Source organism: Nanorana parkeri, unplaced genomic scaffold, assembly GCF_000935625.1.
Source record: "Nanorana parkeri isolate BGI_ZX_2015 unplaced genomic scaffold, ASM93562v1 scaffold670, whole genome shotgun sequence".
Lineage (NCBI taxonomy): Eukaryota > Metazoa > Chordata > Amphibia > Anura > Dicroglossidae > Nanorana > Nanorana parkeri.
This window is the reverse complement of record NW_017306938.1, coordinates 708,098-733,419: the sequence shown is the minus strand read 5'-3', so window position 1 is coordinate 733,419 and position 25,322 is coordinate 708,098. Positions and strand designations below refer to the sequence as shown.

Genomic DNA, 25,322 nt, shown 5'->3' with positions numbered 1-25,322 from the left:
ATATATATATATATTACATACAGTATATATACTGTAAATCACAAATTATTTGTTTTTAAAGCATAGCTGTATTTTGCCTAAGCAGGACAAAACAACAAAAGGTTTTCTTTAATGTGCCCCTCTCCAGCATTACATGCTCACCATTCCTTTGCTTACCCTACTATTTAGTGGTCTGGAGTGAGGACAGAAGTTCTTTGTAAGCTCCAAGTCGGAGATAACACAGACCTTAACACTCTCGTCACTTCTCTGTGTGATATTGTTGGGCTCACCATTCACGAGAGGGTAGCATGTTATAGGTTTCTTCATATTCAGAAATACCGTATATTTCCTACGCTCCTTGAAACTGTACAGAGAAGTGGAGGAGAGTAAGTATGCCTGATGGCCAGAGGGGTACTGAAGCAAAGACAAAGCACAGGCTTGCCTTAAAAAACAACTCCACTTTTGTTGAGAAAAAAAAAATCAATCCTCTCTGGGTGATGTATGTACATTGCAAGGATTTAAACCAACATTGTTGCAGATTCCTACCTTTTTCTGTTCTGAAGAAATACCTGTTTGTTCCAGCACATCATTTCCAAACTAATTCCTGAATGAGATGGTCTGGGTTCCTTATAATCAGCTGGTGTACTTTCTTTGTTCTAATGATTAAAGTTGCAGTGTTTGCATCCCTTTAGAAGTAATTAACTCTTAGAGAGTATTGCTTCCTGTTGCAACTGATGCGTAAATGTTTACTTACATCTTAGTGCAGACTTTTGGGATAATCAGTTAGCCAATCACAGAAGCGGAAATGGAGATTTCAGGGCTAATTCTGTACACCAACTGTGTACAAAATGCCTGTAGGTCGCCATATTCCATTGTTTTTTGTACAGTTTTAGCAAATTACAGCAGCTGATTGTATTTATTTATTCATTTACTTATAATTCAATTATTTTTTATCCTTTAAGGCAGTATGTTATAGGGTGCACCCCAGTCCAACGGGAATGGTAGGTTATTAAATAGACCCCAAAAGACAAGTTCATGTTAATTTAATACATTATCCTTTTGGAGAGGCTTTTTCTAAGTAAAAAGTAGGTACCTTGCATACCATTTGGACCTCCTGCCACATACCCCAAATCTGCTGTCAAAGTGTAATCTCAGCAGTTTACTACCTTGCATCTATACCCAAAAACATTTACTATTAGTTTTGAATAGAATAGGGAATGATTAGGACCCTGGAGGAAGTAAAAGATCTATCCCAGTGAGCGGTAATTCTTCCTACACTGTTGTCACTAAAACTGGTTTTAGCTCAGATTCCTGTCACAGCTTAAACAATTTTGGATTTCCTATCATTTTCTATATCGATGACAATGATGGCCAGGGCCAACTGTGAGGGTGAATGTCTACAGTGAGTACGCAGACAGCATTAAAAACCTGACAGACATTCTAACCTTTCCATGTCCTATCCAAAACGACAAAAGGTTTTGACTTTCAATACACTTAGTGTGGCATGCAATGGCTCCGGTTGAGCTGATATTTCTTTCATAGCTTGCCTCTCTGGTTGGCAGTGCATGCAGTATGGTGCCTAAGCAAAATGAGTACAGCATGATCTGTATCCAGTGCTCATGTGTATAAAGCCTTATTTGCAGAAATCATTCAAACAGGAAAGGAAACTGCACAGCTTAGAGGAAAGTTGTGATCCTGCTCAGGAGTCTTTAAGGTTTCCATAAAATGGAATATGCAGCTTGAAACCATATAAGAATCTCATTCCAAAGGCTGAACTTTTTTTTTATATACGCTATTTACTATACAGTACATCATCATTAAGGAACAGCAACATAAGATGGATTTCAATTAGTTTTACCAAGCTTGTTTTAAAATTTTTGTAAAGATTCCCATACAGTGTAAACATTCAGTCCATCCGATCAATCAATATTTGGAATCCAAGGAAAACATGTGTGAAGTTATTTTCCATTGCTTTCAACCATTTTTTTTTTCAGGTTGAATCAAAACAGACGCAATCAATCAGGTACGTAGGAAAGTGTCTGATATTTTTTTGATGAAGTATATCAATTTTTATTCTTTTGATTCAATCCTACTTTATTAAATGATGGGCTGAGCTGCCCATAGATGGCTCAATAAAATGCACCCAAGCATACAATACCAAAACGCTGGAAATTTCAATGCAGCCTTTCATCAGCTAATGTTTTGCAAGAGCAGATAAAATCCTATATGCTCAAAGAAAATGTATCTTGTAAACAAATGGACAACCCGGGCTGGTTGGCCATCCTTTACGAATGTTGACTTGCTATCTATCTTTGGGTATATTATTTAAAGTGAAACTAAACTCAAGAGTTAAATCTTAAAAATACATTCAAGTGCCCTTATTATTAACACAAATGTAGCTTATTTGTGTATCACCATGTGGTCCCTGCATGTGTAATGGCCACCACTCCAAGCTCCCTCCCGTGATGGACTACAATCTCATGTTTAGTTTTTAATTTGTATTGAGATTGTAGTCCATCATGAGAGCAAGCTCGGATTGGTGACTACTTTACAACACACACAGGGACCATAGAGAACAAAAGTAGACACTCTCCAGAAGAAAGGACAGTGTCGGCACCAATTCAGAGATGATTTGAGGATCTACAGCTGAGTGATACACAAATAAGATACATTGTTGTTAATAGTTAAGGTACTTGAATGCATTTTTAAGATTTAGCTCTTTAGTTAAATGTATGCCTATTTAAGATATAAAAAGAGTTGATGTTGTTAATGCTCTTTGCACATAATGAACAGAGGAAAGTCAGTGATAATCCCCCCGTCCTCCCTCCCTACCCTACTTTTTCTACAAATTCATGTTATTTGTAATGTTAATAATACATGTAACTAGTGGGCAGTGGAGACAAGTGCACCTCCTTGCCTAGGGCATTCACCCTATAACTTAACCTTCAACAAATATTTATGTTCCTAATTTAAGACATTTGTAATACTCAATTGTGTTTCAACTAAACAGGGTTTGTTTGTCACATTTTTCTGAAAATAAGAAAACATTTGCTAAAGAAAAAATTGTAAAGAAAGAACAACGGTCTAGATTTCTCAGTTGTGAGTATACAATCCAGTGCCTTGGGTTGTCCGAGAAGCACGTGTTATCCTGTGCTGTCCTATTTAAAATAATGAAGGATCAGAAGTACCAAGTGTTCAGCGCTATTAGCTTTGGGCAAGGATTGCAGAGTGTCCCATATATCTCCCTGACCATTGATCTGGGGGAATTCATCTAATGTTTGATGGAAATATACACACACACACACACACACACACACTAAAGGAAGTATTACTTTTACACATATACCTGTGGATCTCTTAATAAATAACTTCAGTCACAAAAATGATGAGCAGCAAATTTACATGTGCGCATAACGTGCAAGTATTAGAAAACAGCCCAGAATGCCCTCCCTTCTCCCAACAGAGAGTTTGGGGATTCTGGAAAGATTTTACTAATGTATGGATATCGATTCAACTCAATGAACAAAGGAGATCTTCACATCTCCATTCAGATGAATTATGTATTTCTGTGATTTCTACATTTCCCTGAAATGTTATATATTTATTTTTTGGGATGAAGACTTCCAAAGCCACAATGTTAGTATTCATACAATTTAAACATAATTACAGTTTGAATATGAAACCTTACCAGGCTGGCATGCACATTACGTTCCTGGGAGAATCGCCACAATGACCCGCAGTTCTTTGCTGAATAAGTCTGAGTTAAATCAGCTTTGTTTACCCAAAGCTGATTCTCTCCAATTCTTTATTTTCCAGCTGCCTTAATTATCTTCACAATCAACAATTTAGTTCTACCCCCTCTCCCCCCCCCCCCCCCCCCCCTTTTCAATTTCTGACTAGAGTACATCTGTGTTAAAGGGAAATTACTGTATGTGTTAAAACTACTACACTCTTGTAGCAAGTGAAAATTAGGAACAGATATGGACACCAGGTACACAGAATCGAATGACAGGAGATGGAACCTTCAGCGTAAACTGCATTTTAACTCAATCATTAGGTCCAGAGATGCATACAGCGGAACTAATCAGACAGAAGAATAATTTGCAAGACTGTCCTCCAGCCTGACAAGTCCATCCTTTCCCTCGTCACTGTTACCATCTTGTAATTTTTTTTCTAGTCCAATGTCTTTTTTTCTCCAATCAATAGATGACCACTATGTATGCAGCACCCACACATGAGCACAGTACATTGTTCTGGCACCCAGCTTGTAGGCCAAGAAGGTATGCCATTCAAAGCATCCAGCACAGTCAGTGTATAACTGGAAATGTTTTTTATCGCAGACATGACATACAAAGTCTGCCACAATGTTTTCCCTTTTATATGGAACTTAAGGCCCGGCTCCAGACTCAGGCTCACACATTCCCCCTTTCCACCAATGAAGCAACCCCTGTAATGTAAAAATAAATAAATCTTTATACATATTTTTTTTCTAGGTGCGTTTAGATTAGTCTGGTGAGGTTAGAGGTCCTCTTTTACCTCTTCTTTGACCAGCAGAGGGTGGTCTCTAAATACTGCATTGCTTTAGTTCATTCTCCTGAACTAAATGTATTTAGAAATACACAACTGTGTAGTCTACAATGTCCCAAACAGCTTTATTATTCAAAGCAAGCGAAAAGGGCACTCCACATCCTTATTTTCACTGACACATTTCATCCCTTGTATCCGGGCTTAGTCATAGAGTCAAATCGCTCCAATAGAATTCTGGAAGTGGAAAGCCCTCTCTGCTTGCTTTGAACAATTGAGCTTTTTGAGATCTTACAGACTACACAGTGAGCAGCCTAATTGTTTGTGAATGTTACACAAACTATAATGGGAGTGCACAAGTTCCCTTTAGGTGTCTTTCTGTACAAATGTGGTTTCTAAATACATTTCATGTATTTATATATAGTGTACCTATGACTCTATGACTAAGCCCAGATAGAAGAAGTGAACCATGTCAGATAAAACATCAGAGTAGGTTCCAAATACCAGTCGCACTCCTGCGGTCCTACAGCATAAAAGTATCTGGGGTGCTCAAGGTGATCGCACGGATGGCGGCATGCAAACACTAGCAGTAAATATAAGGATTTCACCGGCACACACTTGAAAATTCAAATATCAATATTTCATTGATATATTTATTCCATTAAGAATGTCACATCTGTTAAAATTTAATGGATAGGAAAAACAATATATCTATAATATCTTGGAATGTTAGGGGTCTGGGGAATAAGGCAAAGCGATGTGCGGTACTATCCAGCATTATGTCCCATAAGCCGTCAATTATCTGCTTGCAGGAAACGCACTTGGTGGGAGATAGTGTTGGATGGTTGGAGCGCAGATTTTTGCAATATACAGCTCATGCATGCTACTCGACATACTCTAGAGGGGTATCAATACTAGTTTGTGAAGGTATAGCTTTCTCATGTATACAAGCATTGTGTGATAAAGAGGGTAGATATGTATTTCTGCATTGTAAAATCTATGAAGTAGAATGCGTGCTGGTAAATATATATATTCCTCCTCCCTATTCTAATGAGGTCCTCCGGAAGCTGTTATTATTAAAGATAAGTTACCTATTTATGTTATTGTGATGGGAGATTTTAATAACTATTAATGCTCAATTTTATAAATATCTGCAACTAAGGCATGCGCTCACGGCACATCCCGGTGTACGTGAGGTCTGCATTAATGCAAATGCGGTTATAGATTATTTTTTTGATACAACAGTGACGAGAGGTTTGATCTCAAAGATGTATGCAAATTTACTACCTGGGGTCCTGAATAAATCTCCCATGAAATGTAAAGTGGGCTGGGAAATGGACTTGGGGCCTCTGGATGAAGCCCTCTGGAGGGAGGCGTTGTTGTCAATCCAATTAGTTTCACCATCTGCATCGCACAAATTGACGCAGCTCTATATTGTACATAGAACATATCGGACCCCTGAATTCCTACATAGGATAGGATTCAGGGAAAATTCTAAATGTCCAAAGTGTGGGGTTGAACCTGGTTCGTTAATACATCTGCTGTGGCGATGCCCGAAGCTGAAACGATATTGGCAGGAAATAGTCGACATAATAAATACAGCCTTTGGAGTCCATATCTCTAATAATCCCATGTTATGTATCCTGGGTATTTTTGGACCCATAAAAGTGAAATACTACACAAAGGTGGCAATAACGAGGGCTCTATTCGTAGCCCGGCGTAGTATAGCCCTTAGGTGGATTTCAGCAGCGCCTCCCACAGTAGAGGAATGGAAGAAAGAACTAGATAAAGTGGTTAGATTTGAGGGAATTATGTTCAAGCACAGAGGTACTATGGACAAATATGGTAAAATGTGGGATAAGTGGATTGAATATGGTAAAGGACCTTGGGTATAATGTCTCTCGTATAATATCTCTCCTATTTATTATTGGTACTCTGAAGAGTAATGTGGCTTGAGAAATATGGTATGTTGAGAGGAAAATTAATTTTATAAGGAGAGGCGTGGTTGTTTTTTTTGTTGTTTTGTTTTTTCCCCTCTGTGGGTCTGTATGTATTGTTGTCTGTTTTGTATTGATGTTTTAATATGTAATTGTGGATGTATACGTTTGTTTTATGTGTTGTATTATTAAAATAAAAAAGTATTGAATTTAAAAAAAAAAAGAATGTCACATCATGGCATATGGTGCTAACTTTTCGGGTCCTCACAGGGATCCTTCATCAGAGCGACACAGTGAGCAGCCAAATTGTTTGTGAATGTTACACAAACTAAAATGGGAGAGCACAAGTTCCCTTTAGGTGTCTTGCTGTACAAATGTGGTTTCTAAATACATACCGTGTAATTATATATAGTGTATCTATGACTCTGTGACTAAACCCAGATAGAAAAACCGAACCATGTCAGAAAAAATATCAGGACTTGTATTTTACTTCTTTCAAACCTGCTTTGTAATCCGTATTCACCACTTGCATTATACGGATGCTCTTCTTCCCATAAAATCACAAGGACAATTTTAATATCCAGCCAATTCCTCATGAATTCACAGCTATGTAATGTCCTTACCTCTTACAATGATACTGGTGGACTTTTTTGCTGGATTGCCGACATTGTTGTTGGCGACACAGCTGTAGGTCCCAGCATCCTCCGACATGATGGACGGTATAGTAAGCGTCCCTCCATTTAGTACCGCCTTTTCTGGGAGATTCCCAACAGATCTAACCCAAGTCAGTGTCGGCGTGGGTTCTCCACCTGTCGTGACACACACTAGCGTTATTGCTTCCCCCGGATTTACAACAATGGGATCATCCACCAGCAGTTTAATAGACGGTGATGCTGAAAATTGAGACAAAGAAGATGAGAAAGGCCTGTGAATTGAACAATTTATGTATCAGTATTTACAGACAACAATTAAAATCTTCCATACATTCTTTGAACAGGCTGTATAAGTTAGAGCCCTTCTTCAGAAAAAACCTTTTTAGTGTTCGATAGACTGGAGAAGGATTTGAACCTCTGCCAAGTTTTGAATGTTTTCTGTGTGCTAGTTTAGGTTCCTGTTCTGACGCTTTTCGCCTGGACAGGAAGTGAGGGAAAATATTGCTAATGAGGACACAGACAACAAAACAATCCTTAAATAATTTAAAGTGACACTAAACTCAGCAGTTAAATCTTACAAATACATTCAAGTACCTTAACTATTAACACACATGTATCTTATTTGTGTATCATTCAGCTGTAGATCCTAAAATCATCTCCGAATTGGTGCCAACACTGTCCTTCCTTCTGAAGGGTGGCTACGTTTGTTCCCCATGGTCCCTGTGTGTGTTGTAAAGTAGTCACCGCTCCACGTATCCCCTTAATGAGGCAGCCTGATGCTATTGCCTCAGACAGCATCTCTTTGGGTAATGAGAGGGGGGGGCGCGGTAAGCAGAGTGGCATGTTTGTTGTATAGTGGCTGCTCTGCTGCACAATGCCACCCCCTTTCCATATGGAGCATCCCAGGTTGCTACAAGCCATGCAGGGAGATGTGTATGGGCTCCTGGCAACCTGGGATACTCTGGCTTCTTGGGATGCTCTGGCTGAAAAGGGGGTGGCATTGTGCAGCAGAGCAGTCACTATACAACAAACATGCCACTATGCCTACCGCGCCCCCCATGTGACCTAAAGAGATTCTGTCTGAGGCAATGGCCTCAGGCTGCCTCATTAAGGGGATACTTGGAGCGGTGGCTACTTTGAAACAGACATAGGGACCATGACATAACTGGTTGCCAGGAGCTGGACAGGATGTCGGCCAGGGTGTCCCAGGTCTGCCGAGGACGGCATCACTCTCATGCACCACCCGCCCCACCCTACCCCCGGCTTCAGGCAGCAAAAAGTCTAGGGACACCACTATACTTTAAGCAACTCTTATACATTACTACATGCATGTTGTAGGGAGGAGAAAATGGGAATGTAAACTAGCAAATTAATATAATACATTAGAATTTGTGCCAAACAGAGACATGGGTTTTAAATGCCACTATGCTATTAACTGGGCTGCCATTTTTGTGTATCACACAGATGGTGTGTTTTTCTACACCTACTTTGTTTCCAGGACTTACTTGGAATAGAACTTGCCTGTCCCACTAATCTGTATCTATGTCTCTCCTCTAGTAGATACCCAACTGTATATACATACTGTATGTGTGTAACACTCTGACCGACACAGAAAAACAGGTATTCTCAAATGTTTGCATGGAAGCATGTTTTGTCCACATCTGCCCTGTGCCCTAGAACCGCCATGGAAAAGTATCTGAACTGTCTAGCCCTGCTTGTAAAATTATGCCTTCTAACTCAAATATCCCGCTAATCTGTCTGAAGTCTGGTACTTAACCCATGAACTTAATTCACAGTCACTCGTCAACACTTTAATGTTCACAGCCTTTTCTGTTCCTTTAGATACTTTCATATACCATAAGGTAATAAAATCCTGCATAAGAGACTATTTTCTCATATTTACACTCCAGCTTCGAGATCATGTCCTTTAAATATAGTACAATGTTCAAAAAAATAAATACAATTGCATGACATTATAATTATAGAAGGTGACAGATTTTGAGCGTTTGCAGTTGCTTGGAAGTTTTTATGCCTTCAGCGTCATGCCATTCTGTTTGTCCATATTTCTTATATGTATGGAGAGCCTGAGAGGTTTAGTATGATTCATAACGAAGTGCTAAAGTTTAATTACTTGTTTTCCTTTGGCCTAGAATTAGAACAAGCTTAAATATTCTAATAAAATCCTTCTTTACTCCCCATCTGTCTTGCGGTTCCCAGCGTACTGATTTATAGAGCAGATGAAACATCAAAATAGAAGCACAGATTGTAAAAATAATTCATCAGTGGTCACACATTGGATGTCATGGCTCTGAGTTTCCGCAATGTCTTGAAAACTATATAATTTCAGCCGATCTCTGAACATACTGTACAGCCCCTTTTTTTTGTCTCAGCAATAGCAACAAATTTGAGTGTTCAGTGAACAGATTTGTCGTGCCAGGTGCTGAATTACCTGTACTAGTGGTATAATAAACTGCATTGACCAATAAACAACAGATGTTACTAGACCTATATGGGCGATTTAAATATCTTGCTACTGAGAAATGTAACCACTTGCAGATACTCCTCTTATTATCAGCACATTATGGTGTGTTGCAAATGAAGTGACTGCTATGAGTCTAAAGCCGCAGTATTAATTAATTATAGGTATTTATACAGTGCAGACAATTTGTGCAGTGCTTTATATACTGCACATACCCATAAGTCTAGGGCTGCAACAACGAATCAATTAAATCGATAATAATCTATTATGAGAATAGTTGGCAACTATTCTCATTACCGGTTAGTTAGTTAGTTAGTTGGGTGGGAGAGAGAGATTTTTTTTAATGCAACAAATCGATTAGTCAAAAAAATAATCGGGCAACTATTCGATTATGAAAATAATCATTAGCTGGAGCCAACCATCTGTCTCTGCCTTCAAGGAACTTACAATCTAAGGGCCCTATCTCTATATGCCACTGTCGTGTGGTACCTTTCATGCTGGGTGAGGCATTCCCCAGCCCCGCCCATTAAAAAAAGGGGGGCAGCTGCAAGTGCTACAAATACCTATTGATCTGGACAGTGGTGCTGCACTGCTCCTGAATTCCAATGAGAGTTGTTACTCTTATGTAGACTGTGACTGCTTGCACTACAGTGGGATGAGAAACAATTTCAGGAAGCGTGGCTATCCATATTTTCAGCCTGTGGGTTGTCAATCAGCACCTGCCCACTGTTTTCTTAATTGGCATTTGGGAAGAGGAGCATGCCTGCATCCACCAGCTACCTGAATTGTGTAGAAGTTCTTAGTGGGTAATAAGCCCCTGTTGTTCTCTCATCTATCTAACGGCTGGCATTATATGGAATGAAAACAGAGGATGAAGATAATATACTTACAGTGTAGGCAAGAGTAGATCAAAGGAAAAAATGCGTTATTCAGATGTGTGGAATGTGAACTGTGGACTGACCCCTTGACTATTCTCGTTTTGCTGCATTTTCCAGTTGCTGCAAAATAACACTACCTACTTACATGGGAAGATTGATTTATTTTTCTACTGCTAGCTTATTTTGTGAAACAAATAAAAAAATAAAAATAAAACCCCGAGGCCAATATTCCACCCAAGACTGAATCCTGAGTTTCAGCAAAGGCCAGCTCTCTCTTTTCAGTTTGATGATTAACATGTTCATTTCTCTAGATGCATTTTAAATACTGCAGTGGAAGAATTTAATTTTCCATGCTAGTATTCTGCAGTATTGTATTAGAACGATTATGACCTTGAGCAACTGTATTATCTGACTGCGCCGAGTCCTTTGTATTGGAGTCATCTGTGCTATTTTGATTATTTTAGCTATCAGCTCCACATATCAACTCTTACCTATCAGGCAAAAGCATTAACAGTGATTATGTTCTCCAATTTTGTACAATAAGTACATGTTTGCAGAGCCTGCTAAGTGATGTTTGTCAATGTTTGTGCACTTACAGAAATGGAATACAATAGAAGTATCTAATAACATGTGCAGACTGAGCTCCCTGGTAGAACAGATGTAAGAATATCGGGATACTGTGGCTCACAGATGTGCTGTCTCCTAGTTAAAGTGAAATTCCAAGTCCCAAGGCTACTAAATTGCAGTCAGGGCTGTATTTAGATATCATGCCGCAGGCAAAATATAACAGTTTGCACATGTTGAAGCTTGGCACTGCCAGCTGACACTGCTGCCCTTGGTTCTAGCACTGCTACATCCAACACTGCTGCCATTGGTACTGGCACTGCTACCTCTAACACTGCTGCCCTTGGTACTGTCACCTCTAACACTGCTGCCCTTGGTACTGGCGCTGCCACCTCTAAAACTGCTGCCCTTAGTTCTTGTGCTGCTACCGCTAACACTGCTGCCCTTGGTACTGACTCTGCTACCTCTAACACTGCTGCCCTTGGTACTGTCACTGTCACCTCTAACACTGCTGCCCTTGGTACTGGCACTGTCACCTCTAACACTGCTGCCCCTGGTACTGGTGCTGCCACCTCAAACACTGCTGCCCTTGGTACTGGCAATCCATATTTTCAGTGTAAATACACAAAATTATTTTTAGCGCACATAAATACAATATTATCCTGAATGTTTTGATAAGGTTGTGTCAAGACACGGCAAATAAGTCACGCCTTTAAACTGCAAGACAATGAAAAATTATGGTACCTAAAATTATAAATAGGTAACGCTTTAGGTGCCTTTACAGCTTATCAATTTAGACTTAACCATAAATAAGGGGCCTAGAATGATATAAAGAGCAGGATAGATTAAGAGTTACTCACAGCACCCCCAATCTCATGGTGTATAATCTATATTTTACAGATGCTTAGTCAAGATCAGTAACGCAACGCTCCCGGCGGGGTAGCAGCACTGTCGGCATCTCTGCACATGTGCCTGTTACAAGATAGCGTGAATCCAAAGACAACAGCAGCATGACATCAGATTCTACAATCCGTAGATGAATCAGAGTGAATTTTATTTTATTTTTTTCTCATTTTTTGGTCAAGGGGGAGAAGGAGTCATAAGATTAATCAGGTTTTATTGCTGCCCCTTTCACCATTGAGGAGATACGACATGAGGACAGAAGCGAGAAAACATATCTCCAGTGTGGGTAAATATTTATGAAGTGTGGAAGACCGCATTCACACTTTTGTTTTTTCACATGGATTTTTTATGTGGTTTTTAAATTTAGTTTTGATTCATTTTTGCACATTTTAAAACTCATTTTGGTGTGTTTTGCTGCATGTGTTAAAATATACAGAAACGTGTCAAAACACACAAATGGAAAACACATGAGGCATATGAAAGAACAAAAGGTGTAATTGGTGCTAATACATAGAACCTCTTCCAGATTCCTATTCCTGTCCTGGCCCTGGTTGGTGAGATCTCACCTCGCTTTCTGTCCAAGTGATACTTGTAACACAGGAAGTGAGGGGAATTGTCTCCGGTGGGTACATAGACAACATCCAAAAACCTTGGAAGATGTAGGTGGGAGGTGCTGGATCCGAAATTTGTCTAGTTCCCTATTGTGTAGATATATCCGTACTATGGTGCACAATAGGCATTCCTCTAAGATCAAAGGCGCTTTGGGTAAGCAGTAGAAGGTGTAAGAAGAACTAGATTGCCACTCCACTGGTTTGGGAATCTAAGAAAATGTATTTCTTCACAGATGTCCAAAGACAACAAGCCAACACGTTTCAGGGGCTATAAGTAGAATTGTGAGGGTCTAGTTGTGTTCTCCGACAACCAAAGGTCGAAGCATGCTTTTAGAGTCAAGGTGCTAATTTACTCCTCAGTGGAACTATCCCTCTATTAACCCTTAATAGTCCAACAAAACCAGCAATTTAGAGTTGAACTTTAAGCAGATATAAAAGACACAAATTATTGCAGGCCTGTAATCACTGATACCAGGGCCATCCCAATACTGAGGCAGGCTGACACTCTGTCCAGTGCCCTGTCCAGCTCACTGACGTCACTAGTTGCCAGGAGCTAAGCAGGGATGCTCTGGCTTGCTTCCCGCCAAGCTCCTGGCAACGTCATTGACTGATACACCATGAAATGTATTTCTTTTTTAAAGTCAATCTGTGTAAGTTCCTGAATTTGACTTTGTATCAGCCTTTTGCAGTTCCTGTACAACAGAACTAAAGTGTGAGAGAAAATGTAAAATGTACATAAACACATGCATTATAGATACAGTTTAATGCAGGAAGTGCTTAAAAGTGCTTAAAAACACATCACAAAAAAAAGAATCACATGCATTTTAGACATTAAACTGTGAGGCAGCCACGAATATGTCTTTGCCTTCCAACACTGACATATGGCTTGTGCATCTTAATTTTAAAAGAAGAATGTGAGGACATTCTTCACCGCTAAAGGCTACATTTAAAATCATGAGTATAATATATTTTAACTGCAAATGAAACATGAAGGAATATTAACTCAAAATCTACAGGGGATGCATGGATCTCAGGAAGAGATATTCTAGTTTTATCCGGTATAAAAAACAAAATACTTTATTACACAGCTGGACTGAAAGAAATACTGTTGATGTGCCGCATAGTTAAAAAGCATGGACATATGCATGATATTTGAAAGCCCAATTGAACTTTTAGTTTAAATCGGCTAAATATGTTCCAGGTGCATCAAAACAAAAGATGGACAAAGTCTTAAGGTGCCTTACGACCATCGCAAGACTTTTGTCCTGCGATGGTCGTAAGCTTATTAAAAGCTTGTACGATCTGCCCATCTTGGACAGGCAGATCATACTTGCGGTCATCGGAAGCCCGCCCCTCAGCGCACACCGGCCCGTTCTGCAGTTGTTGAACGAGCAGGATAGAAACCCGCCGAGAATCGTACGATTCTCGACAGGTTTTCTAGCATGCTGGTTCGACAAAAGACGTGCAACCGTACACCTTGCGATTATCATACGTTCGCGGGATTTCCAGCGATTATCGCGCGATAATCGCTAGGTGTATGGGCACCTTTACAGTTTCCTTTCTCTAAAAAACAGCCACAGCCTGAGTTGAAAGCAAGGGGCATGTCAGACCTCTGTAGAGAACTCACTGCTTTCCCACAGAGCAATGGTCTCTCTCTGCAGCATGCTAGCAGAGGACAGGCCTTTCTACTAAGGCTGTGGTTGCTTTATAAAGAAAACAAACTGTAAGACTTTGCACAGCTTTTTTTTTTTTTTTGTGGTGCACCTGAAGTATAGGTTAGTGGATTTAGTTGTGAGTTAGTTGATTAGAGAGGTACAGAGTTAAAATGTTTGTCAGGTTTTTATTTTCGTCTTTGACCCTATTAGGAATATTTCCTCTCACTTCCTTTTTCTGACACTCGTACAAGAAATGGGGAGCACGGTTGTCCCTGTCATCTTCTCCCCATCTTCTTAAAAACATTTTTGTTGGTGTCAATGTTGGGAGAGATGTCAAATCACTTTCTGTCCTGATGGGAAAATAGATAAGTCGAACTAAGTTGAAGTTCACCTTCCATTCGACTTGCAGCAAAACAAAAACAAATGTATTTATTTGAGTCAGATACATACAAAGTATATGTATATGGATACATATAGATTCAATTACAAATTATTCTGCTGGGCTCTGTTCTTTTCAGGTGGTTGATATGATTATGCCTTCAACAATAAGAATCAAAACATCAACAACTGTTCCAAACACCAGACAATTACAGATCTTTCCAAAATCTCATGTAGCCACCTGAGAGAGAATTGCAAAAACGGTTTATTTTGCAAAGCAGATATGCGGTCATTAGGGATAAGTCTGTGTTTAGTCCAAACTTGAGTTTGTGGGATGCCACTGGTTGGGCTGACACTGACAAGTTCCTTATGGGATTGGACTCAAATGAACCTGAGCTCATCCCTGGTGGTTAAGTGGCAGAATTGTTTATAATTCTATACAGACTGTTTTCTGTCACTGTAGGACATTCTGCTCCTAACAACTTGCCAGCACCCTCGGGGAGGGTGTTAACAGCGATATTTCAGTGTTTGCGGATGACACCAAAATTGGGAGGGTAATAGACACGGACTTAGACATTATAACATTACAGGAGGACCTGGATAAAATAGGGGAGTGGGCATTAATGTGGCAGATGAGGTTTAATGTCGATAAATGCAAAGTAATGCACTTTGGAATAAAAAATAAACAAATGGGTTATACAATTATGGGTATGCCGCTAGGGAAGTCAGAAATGGAGAAGGATTTGGGGGTCATTGTAGACCACAAACTGAAAGGTAGTTTGCAGTGCCAGGCTGCTGTAAACAAAGCTAGCAGGGTCTTGTCCTGTATTAAAAAGGGGATGTATTGCAGGGACAAGTCTATAATTTTGCCACTTTATAGATCATTGGTTCGACCTCATCTGGAGTACGCGGTCCAGTTCTGGTCACCAGTACTAAGAAAAGATGTCCTTGAGTTGGAAAAAGTCCAGCGGAGGGCAACCAAACTAATTAGGGGTATGGAGGACCAGAGCTACGAGACAAGGCTACTAAATTTAAACATGTTCACATTGGAGGTGAGGAGATTAAGGGGGAATAGGATCTCCATGTACAAAATGTTCAATGGTGGTAGCAACATTAGCGATAAACTGTTTAAAATTAACTCCATTACAAAAACTAGAGGCCACCACCTAAAATTGGTGGAAAAAAAATTCCAGCACAAGGGGCGAAGGGGGTTCTTCACAGTAAGATCAGTTAGGGTCTGGAACTCACTGCCACAGACAGTGATTTCAGCAAAGAATGTGGAATTGTTCAAGAAACTTTTGGACGATTTCTTAAGGGACCGTAATATACAGGGGTACAGGTACTCCTAGAATGAGATCCTAATAGGTTGGACTTGATGGACTAATGTCTTTATTCAACCTCAAATACTATGTAACTATGTAACTATGTAATTTTAAGACTATCCCAAAAAATTTCCACCGCAATTTACCTCTATAGGATTGCTACTCCAAAGGGGAAAACGTGCCATCCTGTAGAGTGTGCAACATGAGAGAGATGAATGTTCTCCAAATCAGTCTGGGAAGAAAGATTAATGAGGGGACATTTGGAAGAAGACAGTTAAAAGAGTCTTCAGAGAGATATCTGGCCGAGTCCTTCTGGTCTAATTCCTGTTGTTCAGTGCCTAGAGGATAGCGCAGAGAAGCTGGAGCAGATCCTGCCTGTTTTTCTGTCAGTCAATGAGGACTGAGGAGAGCTAGCTAATGGATTGTAAGTGCCATATGGTACCCACAATCACGTTCCTTGTGCTACAGTGACTGTCATCAGATTTCTAGACTTTCTATTACTTTGTGCAACACAATACTACCATATGTTCAACTATCTGTTTATGCCCTTGGGATCTGTAGAGGGAGACTGTAGTGCATAGTTAAGTAGAGACCATCAGCTACATACAGAGGATAAAGATAGAAACATGCTATACAGCAGTGTGTGTTGGATAAGTTAACTGATTGACTTAATGTCCTTCTTCAAGGCAAACCGGCTTAAAGGGATAACCCACTTATCATCTTTTTAATATCTTAATGAGACAGTACACCAGATCCCTCTTTGCTAATTTGGAAAACACACCGGGGGAATTTATCAAAACTGGAGCAGACAAAATCTTTAGCAGCTGTGCATGGCAACCAATCAGCTACTCTCTTCGGTTGGGTCAGTTAAGATTTGAAAATTAAGGAGAAGCTCATTGGTTGCCATGCACAGCTGCTCCAGATTTTGATAAATTCCCTTCAATGTCTCTGTGCTGTGTTCCAGGACTTCAACGCAGACTTGTGAGCTTGTCACCAGACAAGTTTGGGACTTACATTACAGTTAGCATAGCTAGATAAGGGAAAGTAAACCATTATATAATACTTGTACATCTCCAAAGCAGTCTTGCTAAATGAACAAAACTTTATTGTGAATACATATACAGGGTGAATCACTCCCCAACACAAACAAAACCCTTTCACGTGTTTCACCAATTCATCTTAATCATGTTGGTGAAACACATAAGAGGTTTTGTTCATGTGGGGGAGTGATTCACCCTGTATATGTGTTCACAATAAAGTTTTGTTCATTTACCAAGACCGCTGGAGTGCGGTTGCTTTGGGATGTACCTGTTGGAGGTGAGGACGCACCTATTTGCCTGCACCTGGGAAATGAATATAATGTGAGGTGGCCTGAGATTTGGAGCAGTGGACTGCTTTGGAGCGTTATATTATATGTGTTATTGTTCGAATGCCAATACTGTGATTCTACTTATAATTATTGCACTTGTTTCTCTGTTTGCCTTTTCTCTTATTTTCACCGTACAGCAACCAATGTATAAGACTACCCATTGTTTACAACTGCTTAATACTGTCACTGGATTTTGAAGGTGTGCCCAGACTCAGGTAGCAGCTGTACCCACATACTAAGCTAATAGTTACAGGTGCGCCACACACAGTTTATATCTAAATATTAATTATACATCTAAACACTAATTACGCATAGTTTTCAAGATTGTGTCAGAGTAAATTAAACAAAATCCAATAAATCCAGCTGGATATGGCTAAATATATCCTACCCTAAAAACACATCTAGTTTTTCTTACATTTAACACATGACAGCCACAAAATATATTCACAGCTTGATAGAACGGTGGTATATGTTTCCTGCTCTGCTTTCATGTTTTGGATCCTCACTTGTAGTGTTTTGGGTAAAGTTCTAAGTGCAGGATCTCACTTTATATATTTTGGCAGGAATGTAAAAGCATTTATATACTCAAAAGATGATCAAAAATGCATATACAGCATTTTTTTTTAAATATTGGATACAGTAGGAAAGTCTTAAAACCAGCCAGATTACTTTTTGCTGTCGGTATCCTGTTGGAGAGATTTTCCTTCATTTCCTGCCCCAAAGATGCAACAGAAATTAAGAGGAAATTTCTACAAAGTAAGTGGTTTCTTAAACAGGTGCACCCATGGAAAGATTTAAAGATTTACCCTCAATTGTTTTGGTGACAACTAACCTTTTAGATTTCCTAACACTTTCTGAATAGTCACCAGGCCAAATATAGAGGGGGAACACAGACAGCCATGAGATTATGACAGGGGCTGTAATCCCTCCCTAATCTAAAAAAAATAAAGTTTTCTGGCTACATATACATTATAAGGAATTCTCATATTTGGAGCCATACTGGTGACAGACATTGTGAGGTTGATTTTACTTAAGACAAATAGGCTGCACTTTGCTTGCAAAATTTCAGCTTTGTTTAGTGAATGAGGGGATGTTCTGCTGACTTTCTTTAACCAATCATGTGCAAGAAAAAAAAATGGGGCATTTTTCAAAACTGGAGCAAACAAAATCTGGAACAGCTGTGCATTGCAATCAATCAGCATCTCTCTTTCATTTTAAAACCTTAACTGAACAAAGAGGGAAGCTGATTGGATGGCTTAGGCAACTGCTCCAGATCTTGTCTGCTCCAGTTTTGACACATTCCCCCCTGTAGTTTTTTATTTTCCTTGCACACAATTGGGTGTTGTTTGATAAGCGAAATTTCACCACATTTACCAAGCTAAAAGGAAACTTCCCCTGCAAAGTACAAATTCTCTTACAATGAGAACAGCCTAGTTGCCTTTAGTAAATCAACCCCTTTGTATCCAGCTAATCCTCCATTGTGTAAGCAGGGCCGCCATCAGGAGGGTACGGCCGATACTCATGTAAGGGGCCCGGGCAGCCTGGGGGGCCTGTCCGGGACCCTTACATGAATATCGGCCGACTGTGAAAGTCAGCGCCGGAGGAGGCCTGGCCCTAGCACCGGCAGGGCCGCAGCATTGCCGATCCAGCAGCTTCTAGACAGACTGGGACCCCATCACCTCCCTTGTCTTCTGATGTCGGACTGGACGGAAGTGACTTCACGTCCTAAAGCCGTGTAAGGGGCCCCCAAATTTCTGATGGCTGCCCTGTGTGTAAGCAGCCATAGCACAAAATGCTGCTGCATTCAAATGTGGCATTTAGCAGCACTTGGCAACATCTAAACGTAGTCTGTGTGAACAACCCCCTGTCCAGAGGACAACAAGTAGAGGGAAGTGAATGGGGTGCAGATGGCAAAAAAAAATGACCCCCTTTTCTACCAAAAAAAAAAAAAGTTTTGGCTTTAGATATAATATCATTTTGTCATTAGATACACTAAAGCAGAACTGAAGTCCAAAAAAAAAGCAAAAAAAGAGGAGGTTTTTTGACAGGAAAGAGAAGCAAAGTCTCCTCCCAAAAAAACATTTTTACTTTTGCTCTCCGCAATTTTTTTTTCTTTATTTAAATTGCAGACACCTCTGGAGTTGGCTCTGGAGGTGGTTTATTGGGGAGAAAACAGTAGAAATTGGGCTTAGTAACCTATCGGATTTCTATTCCTCTCAGTAAGCCTCAGCTCGTCCTGCAAACATTAGAATGCCTACAAAACCATCCAAAAAATGGCCATAAACGGGTAAGATTCATCTAGTGTTTATGGGAAACATTGATCAGGTGGTAAACAGCAGCTGAGAATGTCTCCGACTCAATTGAATATCCTTTTAACTGAATGGGGACTGATTGTGTTGTAAAGGGCATGTCTGGTGTGTGCAAACTTGGGTTTAATAAAAGCCAAAGCAAAGAATTATGCAAGTTTTGGTCTACAAATGAAAAAATGGCAATCTACTTCTCAGCAACGGGAAATGGACATTTTATAAACTAAATGTAAAATTAAAAAGCAAAGAATAGAAAAGTTTAGCCAATCACAAATATCAAAACACTAAACCAGTTACAATATTCTACCTGTTCTGTTGGATAGCCTGAAGGAAACCATCTTGTCAGGAATGTTGCAGACGTTTCGCACAGAAGCGATACAGGTGTAATTGGCATAATCCTGAGGCCGAAGATTTTTTAGCTTCAAAATTTTGGTTTCACCCTGGTGAACAGAAGACAAGAAAAGGCATTAGATTTGACACCTAATATTTTGTTCCATATTATTTTAAATCTGAAAGGTTAACTGGCAACAGACAATTGAACTATGTTAGACATAAAGGGCAACTCTCTTGCATTGAGTCTCAGCCATTATTAAATGCAAAAAGTTTGGGGATAAAGTGATGCCCTTTACTAGCTAGCTAATGTTATTAAAAGATTATGTCCAGAGCAGCCATTCTTAAATAGGGTTTAGTGTTCCTCCAGAAGTGCTAGGGGTTCCTTGAACAGTGAGCAGTAGAGGACTGATCTTCCGCCTAGTGGTACCTGCACAGTTGCAGGGCCAATATCAGGGAAGGGCATTCTTCCAACTTACCACCAATGTAATGCGTCTTTTCTATTCCCACTGATCACCAATATAAAGAGCTACTTTTCCACCAATCACCAATGTATGGAGGCTAAAAATGATCTGACTTGGGTATCAAATATTTTAGATATACCATGTCCTTTGTTATTTAGTTTATTAATATGTGTACAATTTACTCATCAAACCAATGGTGACCTATAAATATAATTATTTTTAGCAGGGGACTTCTGAGACTTAAAAACTAATTTCAAAAGGTTCCTCCAGTGTAAAAAGGTCGAGAAATGCAGCTTTAAAGCATGTCCCAGCATTGTTTTTTTCTCCTTGTTCCTGTAGTTAGAAGCTGCTTTTATTACTTCCTGTGACATCATTGCCAGGCTTGTAAAATGTATGCAGGGGCAAAGCTATTAGAAGCTTAGTTCCTACTGACATAAATACAGCCCCAAGAACAACCTAAGACCTAACAGTCCTCTCCCTACACAGTGTAAAGGCAGGCTATTGGGAGCCAAGGCACCAGTATCATCTAAGAGCCTTTTTCCTACACACAGTGTAAGGGTGGGCTCTTGGTAGTCAAGTCACCAGCATAGTTTTGCTGAGAAAAAAAGCAGCGTATGTATGTGAAAAATGACAGAGAGGGATAGGTGGAATTCTGTAGCCCAGCAGGCAGGGCTGACAACGCTGGTTCAGATTTTAGTGCAGCAAAAGTACCTTGTTGTCAGCTCAAACGGGAAGTTAGGGGCGCATTTTTCAAGGGAAAATCATTTCAAAGGGATAAAACATTTGGGACATGCGCTTTATGTAATAATCCTTGATAACCTAGGTTACCCACCTGACTTTTTGGACAAGTGCTGCCAGCTCTCAACCTCTATAAGATCAGGTTGCCTTAGTAGCCAGTAAGCTCACATCAGTTTGTAACTTAGGTTAAAAAACCCAAACCATTAAAATAAAACCGAGATTAGGCCTGCCTAAATGGCCTTGGAAAACTGCACAATTTAAAATAGGCATGCACTTTTATAAGGAAAGTGAAAAAAAACCCTTTAGGAAACTCACACCAGATAAGCAGTATGCCTGTGTCTTTGTCATAAATGTATCAACATGTTTTAGGCTCAACAGATTCTTCAAACACAGTTAGGTACCAACTGTTACATTATTTTGGGTTGATTGTAGCATGCTTCAGGCACAATGCCACATAATCAATGTGTACAATACGCTCATCTCAGAAGTCCAGTCATCCATGTCTCTTCTTTTCAGACATGCACGATTCCAACAGTTTTTCATTACAGACTAACGATAACACATCTCTGCTACATAAAAAAAGGAATAAAAAAAACCACAGCTTGTGTTTCTTCAATATCTAGAAATCTGTCTTTGAGACCTTGCAAGATGGCTGCGTTGAAAGCATTTATGTATGTATATCCTGTCAATGAGAGTCTTTTACCGATACAACAGTGTGTAACATATTAATCCGCAACACTGCTCCGCTGGCTAATGAATACCCACAGTGGGGGGCCTTTCCATTTTTATGAATCATGGTGTACAATGGCTTTATTCAAAAGATAGCTTGAAGTAAATTAAAAAAATAAAAGCTTAGGTTTATAAAGATGAGGACTCACAGACTCTAAAAGCCCTAAACTGATCTTTGGGTGGCTAACGGCGTTTAGAAGTTAAAAGACAACAAAATGATTAGTATTACTTACTTTAGAAGCATTTACTGTTTCAGAGACATTGAGGGAATCAAGTGATCTCCAGTGTTGCATAACTGTTAATCTTGCTCCTAAGAGTCTATGTAATGTAACGGTGCGGGTTTGAAAAGGAAATTTCTCATTTCCTAAAGAGAGTGTGGCTAGAGCAGGAGTAAGAATCTCTGATATTTCAGAAATAAGTTGAACAATTCTGCGCTGAAAGCTGTTGATGTTTTTGCATGACCAAAGTATAATGAAGAGATCTCCCATTTGTCCGCAATTCCTCCAGCATAGTGGAGAATTAGCGGGGAAGATGGAAGATAGGCGGCAAGGAGTATAGTACCAGTGCAGGGGGATCTTGTGGGATAATTCCCAAAGATCCGCAGATTTTTGGTGGCTTTGTAAGTGTGGTTTATGGCTTGGGACCATTGTTTTGTAGAATAGGAGGAGTGGAGTGTTGCTTCCCAGAAGCTAGGCTAGATAGGCTAGTTATCCGTGAAGGCAAACTGGCCTATTTCGAGTCCAACTGGAAAATTTGGTCACATAAATATAATTCTGTACACTAATACTGGTATGCACTATCAGTACTTGTACCTATCCGCTTGGCTACACCACTGTCTACCTACTTTTCCCCCTTTTCTTGTCCTTTTTACACGTTACAGCATGATTGTTAAATCTGTTCTAGAATAATTGAACCACACAGGTTCTGATGTTATATGTGTTATTGTATATTTACGTTGCATTATACATACACTTTCTGTAGAAAAAGAAAAAATAAACTATCTATTGAAAATAAGCATTTACTGAGCAAATCACAGTGGATACATATATCTGATAATATGCCACGTGCAAATGCAAATTTACAAAAGGATTATAACACCATCAAAATGTATCAGTATTTACACAACTAGTAATATAGGAAGAGTAAATAGTGTGCTTTACTGTTTATACAATGACATTCAAAAGACATTGAGATAACATATTTCATCAGCTAAATGAATGCAAGGAAAACTTACTAACCAGAGTTTGTTGTAAATAAAAAATAAATACACCAAATAAGCAGTATAGTTGTGGGGAGGATTGAGCCAGGAGTTTCAGGATGTACAGGAGAACGAGAGAGGAATACACTGATTACAAGAGAAAGATAACTTAGCTGTGTGCTTAGTTTGGTTTGGATTATAGGCAAAGTGTGCCACTATTTCCATTTTTTTTTACATTTATCTGCAAAACCCATCTGGATGTGGATCTATAGACAGAACCGGAGATAATGAGTGGAGGGGCTGCATGACTGGGGGGGGAGGAATAGTCCTTGGAGAAGGGGTTAAAGTGTGGAATATTTGATCTTTTCTGATTGGAGGTTGGGGTCGGGGAGGGTCCACATGGGTTGGAACAGCAAGGGCTGCTGGGTGTTCTTTCCGGAAAGTCGACGGATGAAGCATTTGTGCCGCCCGCCCAAATTTTTTGCTGTTGATGGTTGTTGAAATGTCTTTTTATGTCACAGCAGCTGGGCAGGTTAGGTGGTCTTTGGGGGCCTGAAAATGTGAGTCAGTTACAAAATGGGGGGGCATCAACTGATATGGTGCTCCCCCCCCCCCCGTTGGGCCTGGCTCCTTGGAACTTGGGAGCAGTAACTGTCCTTTAGCTGGTTGCTGGGAACATGGGAGCAGATCCAACAGTCATTCAGATTAATTATTTGTATGTTATTTTTGATTATTACTTTTGGTAACTGTTAAGCGTTGTTTTGGTTAATAAAGGGCTGCTGTGGCCATTTAAATCCATGTTGCACAGTCCGTGTGTTTATTGGGGACTTTTTAACAGAGGGACATAATTGACGAATCCATGAGGGCTTGATCAAACCAATTGCAGTGCGTTCCAGAGCGCTAGCTGCTCGAACGCACTGCAATCGCTCACAAAACTTCCCCCTGTGTTCTGGGGCAGGAGGGGACGTGGTGGTTCATTGAAGTCAATGGCACTGCAGCCACGCCCCCCACCCGCCCCCGCAGTGCGATCGGACGCGTGACAAAACATTGCCTGCATTCAGTTTCACTGCAAACTTAAAAAATAGAGCAAGCAGCATTTTTTGCGTTTGCAGTGGACCGGAGAGAACTGGGGTGTTCTACAGTCTTGTCCTAAATTGACAACACTGATTTTTCCATAGATACAGTGCAGCGAGTGAGTGCTGTCATCCTAGAATAGGTAATGTGGCACTGGCCAAATCTCTGGGTGCAAAGAAAAGAAAAATGGAAAAAAAGAAAAAAACTAATGCAGCTACCACATCTCAGGAATAGTAAGCAGCCATATATTATATTTTCATTCTTGGGTTTAAATACACTTTACCCTCCCTTTACCAGAGCCCTAAAAATAACATTACACATAAAATAACCCCCTTACAACTTAATCTCTTTAATCTAACCCAACCATGAAAAGCAACCCATACATTAACCCTTAAAAGATATCCTAACCCTTAACCATTATCCTTTTCCTTATCTTAATCCTTAACCTAGCACTGAAAAATGCTGGGGCTATTGGTGCTGAAAGCTTCCTCTCTGGTGCTGCAAAACTCTCATTTGGAATTCTGAGTACATTGGTGAGACTAATTATGATCCTTTGTCATCAACATCCAGTGATCCTACAATTTCTTTCCATGTTACTTAAATAATTTGTCACCTGTCTTCTCACTTTCTCTTTTATATAGATGTGAAGAAGAAACTTTAGTGAAAGAGAATTATAGGAATTCTCAGATGAACAGAATAGGAAGACTGCAAACAGAAAACTGCCTTTGTATTGTATTGCACTATAATTGCAGATATCTATAAAGAATCATTCTTTAAGAGTTATTTAAGAGTTCATGGGTTTGGATTTCGCCAAGATTGTTGTGGTTTTCCCTTGTGGCATTTTATTTAAAAAAATGAATAGGTTGACATAATACACTTGTAATAACACATTTTCTGGATTTATGCACAAAAGGCTCTGAAAATGTAATCTGATCATCGTATAAATCATTATAACAAAGTCTTAAAACCTATCCTTGTTTTTAGGTTTTTTTTTTTAAAGACTAAGAGGTAATAGTCAACACTTCTGTTTTTATTGCTTTGGGGAGAATTCCCCTCACTTCTTGTTCTAATCAGAGAGATAGCCCATAGCAAGACAGGACGTGATCAACCCAAAAAGGACAATGCCAGTTGTAAAAAAAAACTAAGAGGAGCCCTAACCCTTCCACCATCTATTCTGTACAATACTAAAAATGTATGGCAGCTGGAATCAGATATGGCAATAACTGACTTA

The 25,322-nt window shown here is 39.7% G+C and overlaps 1 protein-coding gene across 2 annotated transcripts in view; it reads right to left on the bottom strand.

Moving 5' to 3' along the window:
- The window catches only part of MDGA2 (MAM domain containing glycosylphosphatidylinositol anchor 2), a 521,930-nt gene that overhangs the window by 147,125 nt on the left and 349,483 nt on the right, over positions 1-25,322 (bottom strand). For both annotated transcript variants that reach the window (XM_018563520.1, XM_018563521.1), the window contains exons 5-6: positions 19,866-19,998; positions 7,064-7,333 (exon numbers count right to left, since the gene is read on the bottom strand). In XM_018563520.1, coding sequence (XP_018419022.1) covers positions 7,064-7,333; positions 19,866-19,998 — 403 coding nt within the window. The remainder of the gene's footprint in view (positions 1-7,063; positions 7,334-19,865; positions 19,999-25,322) is intronic.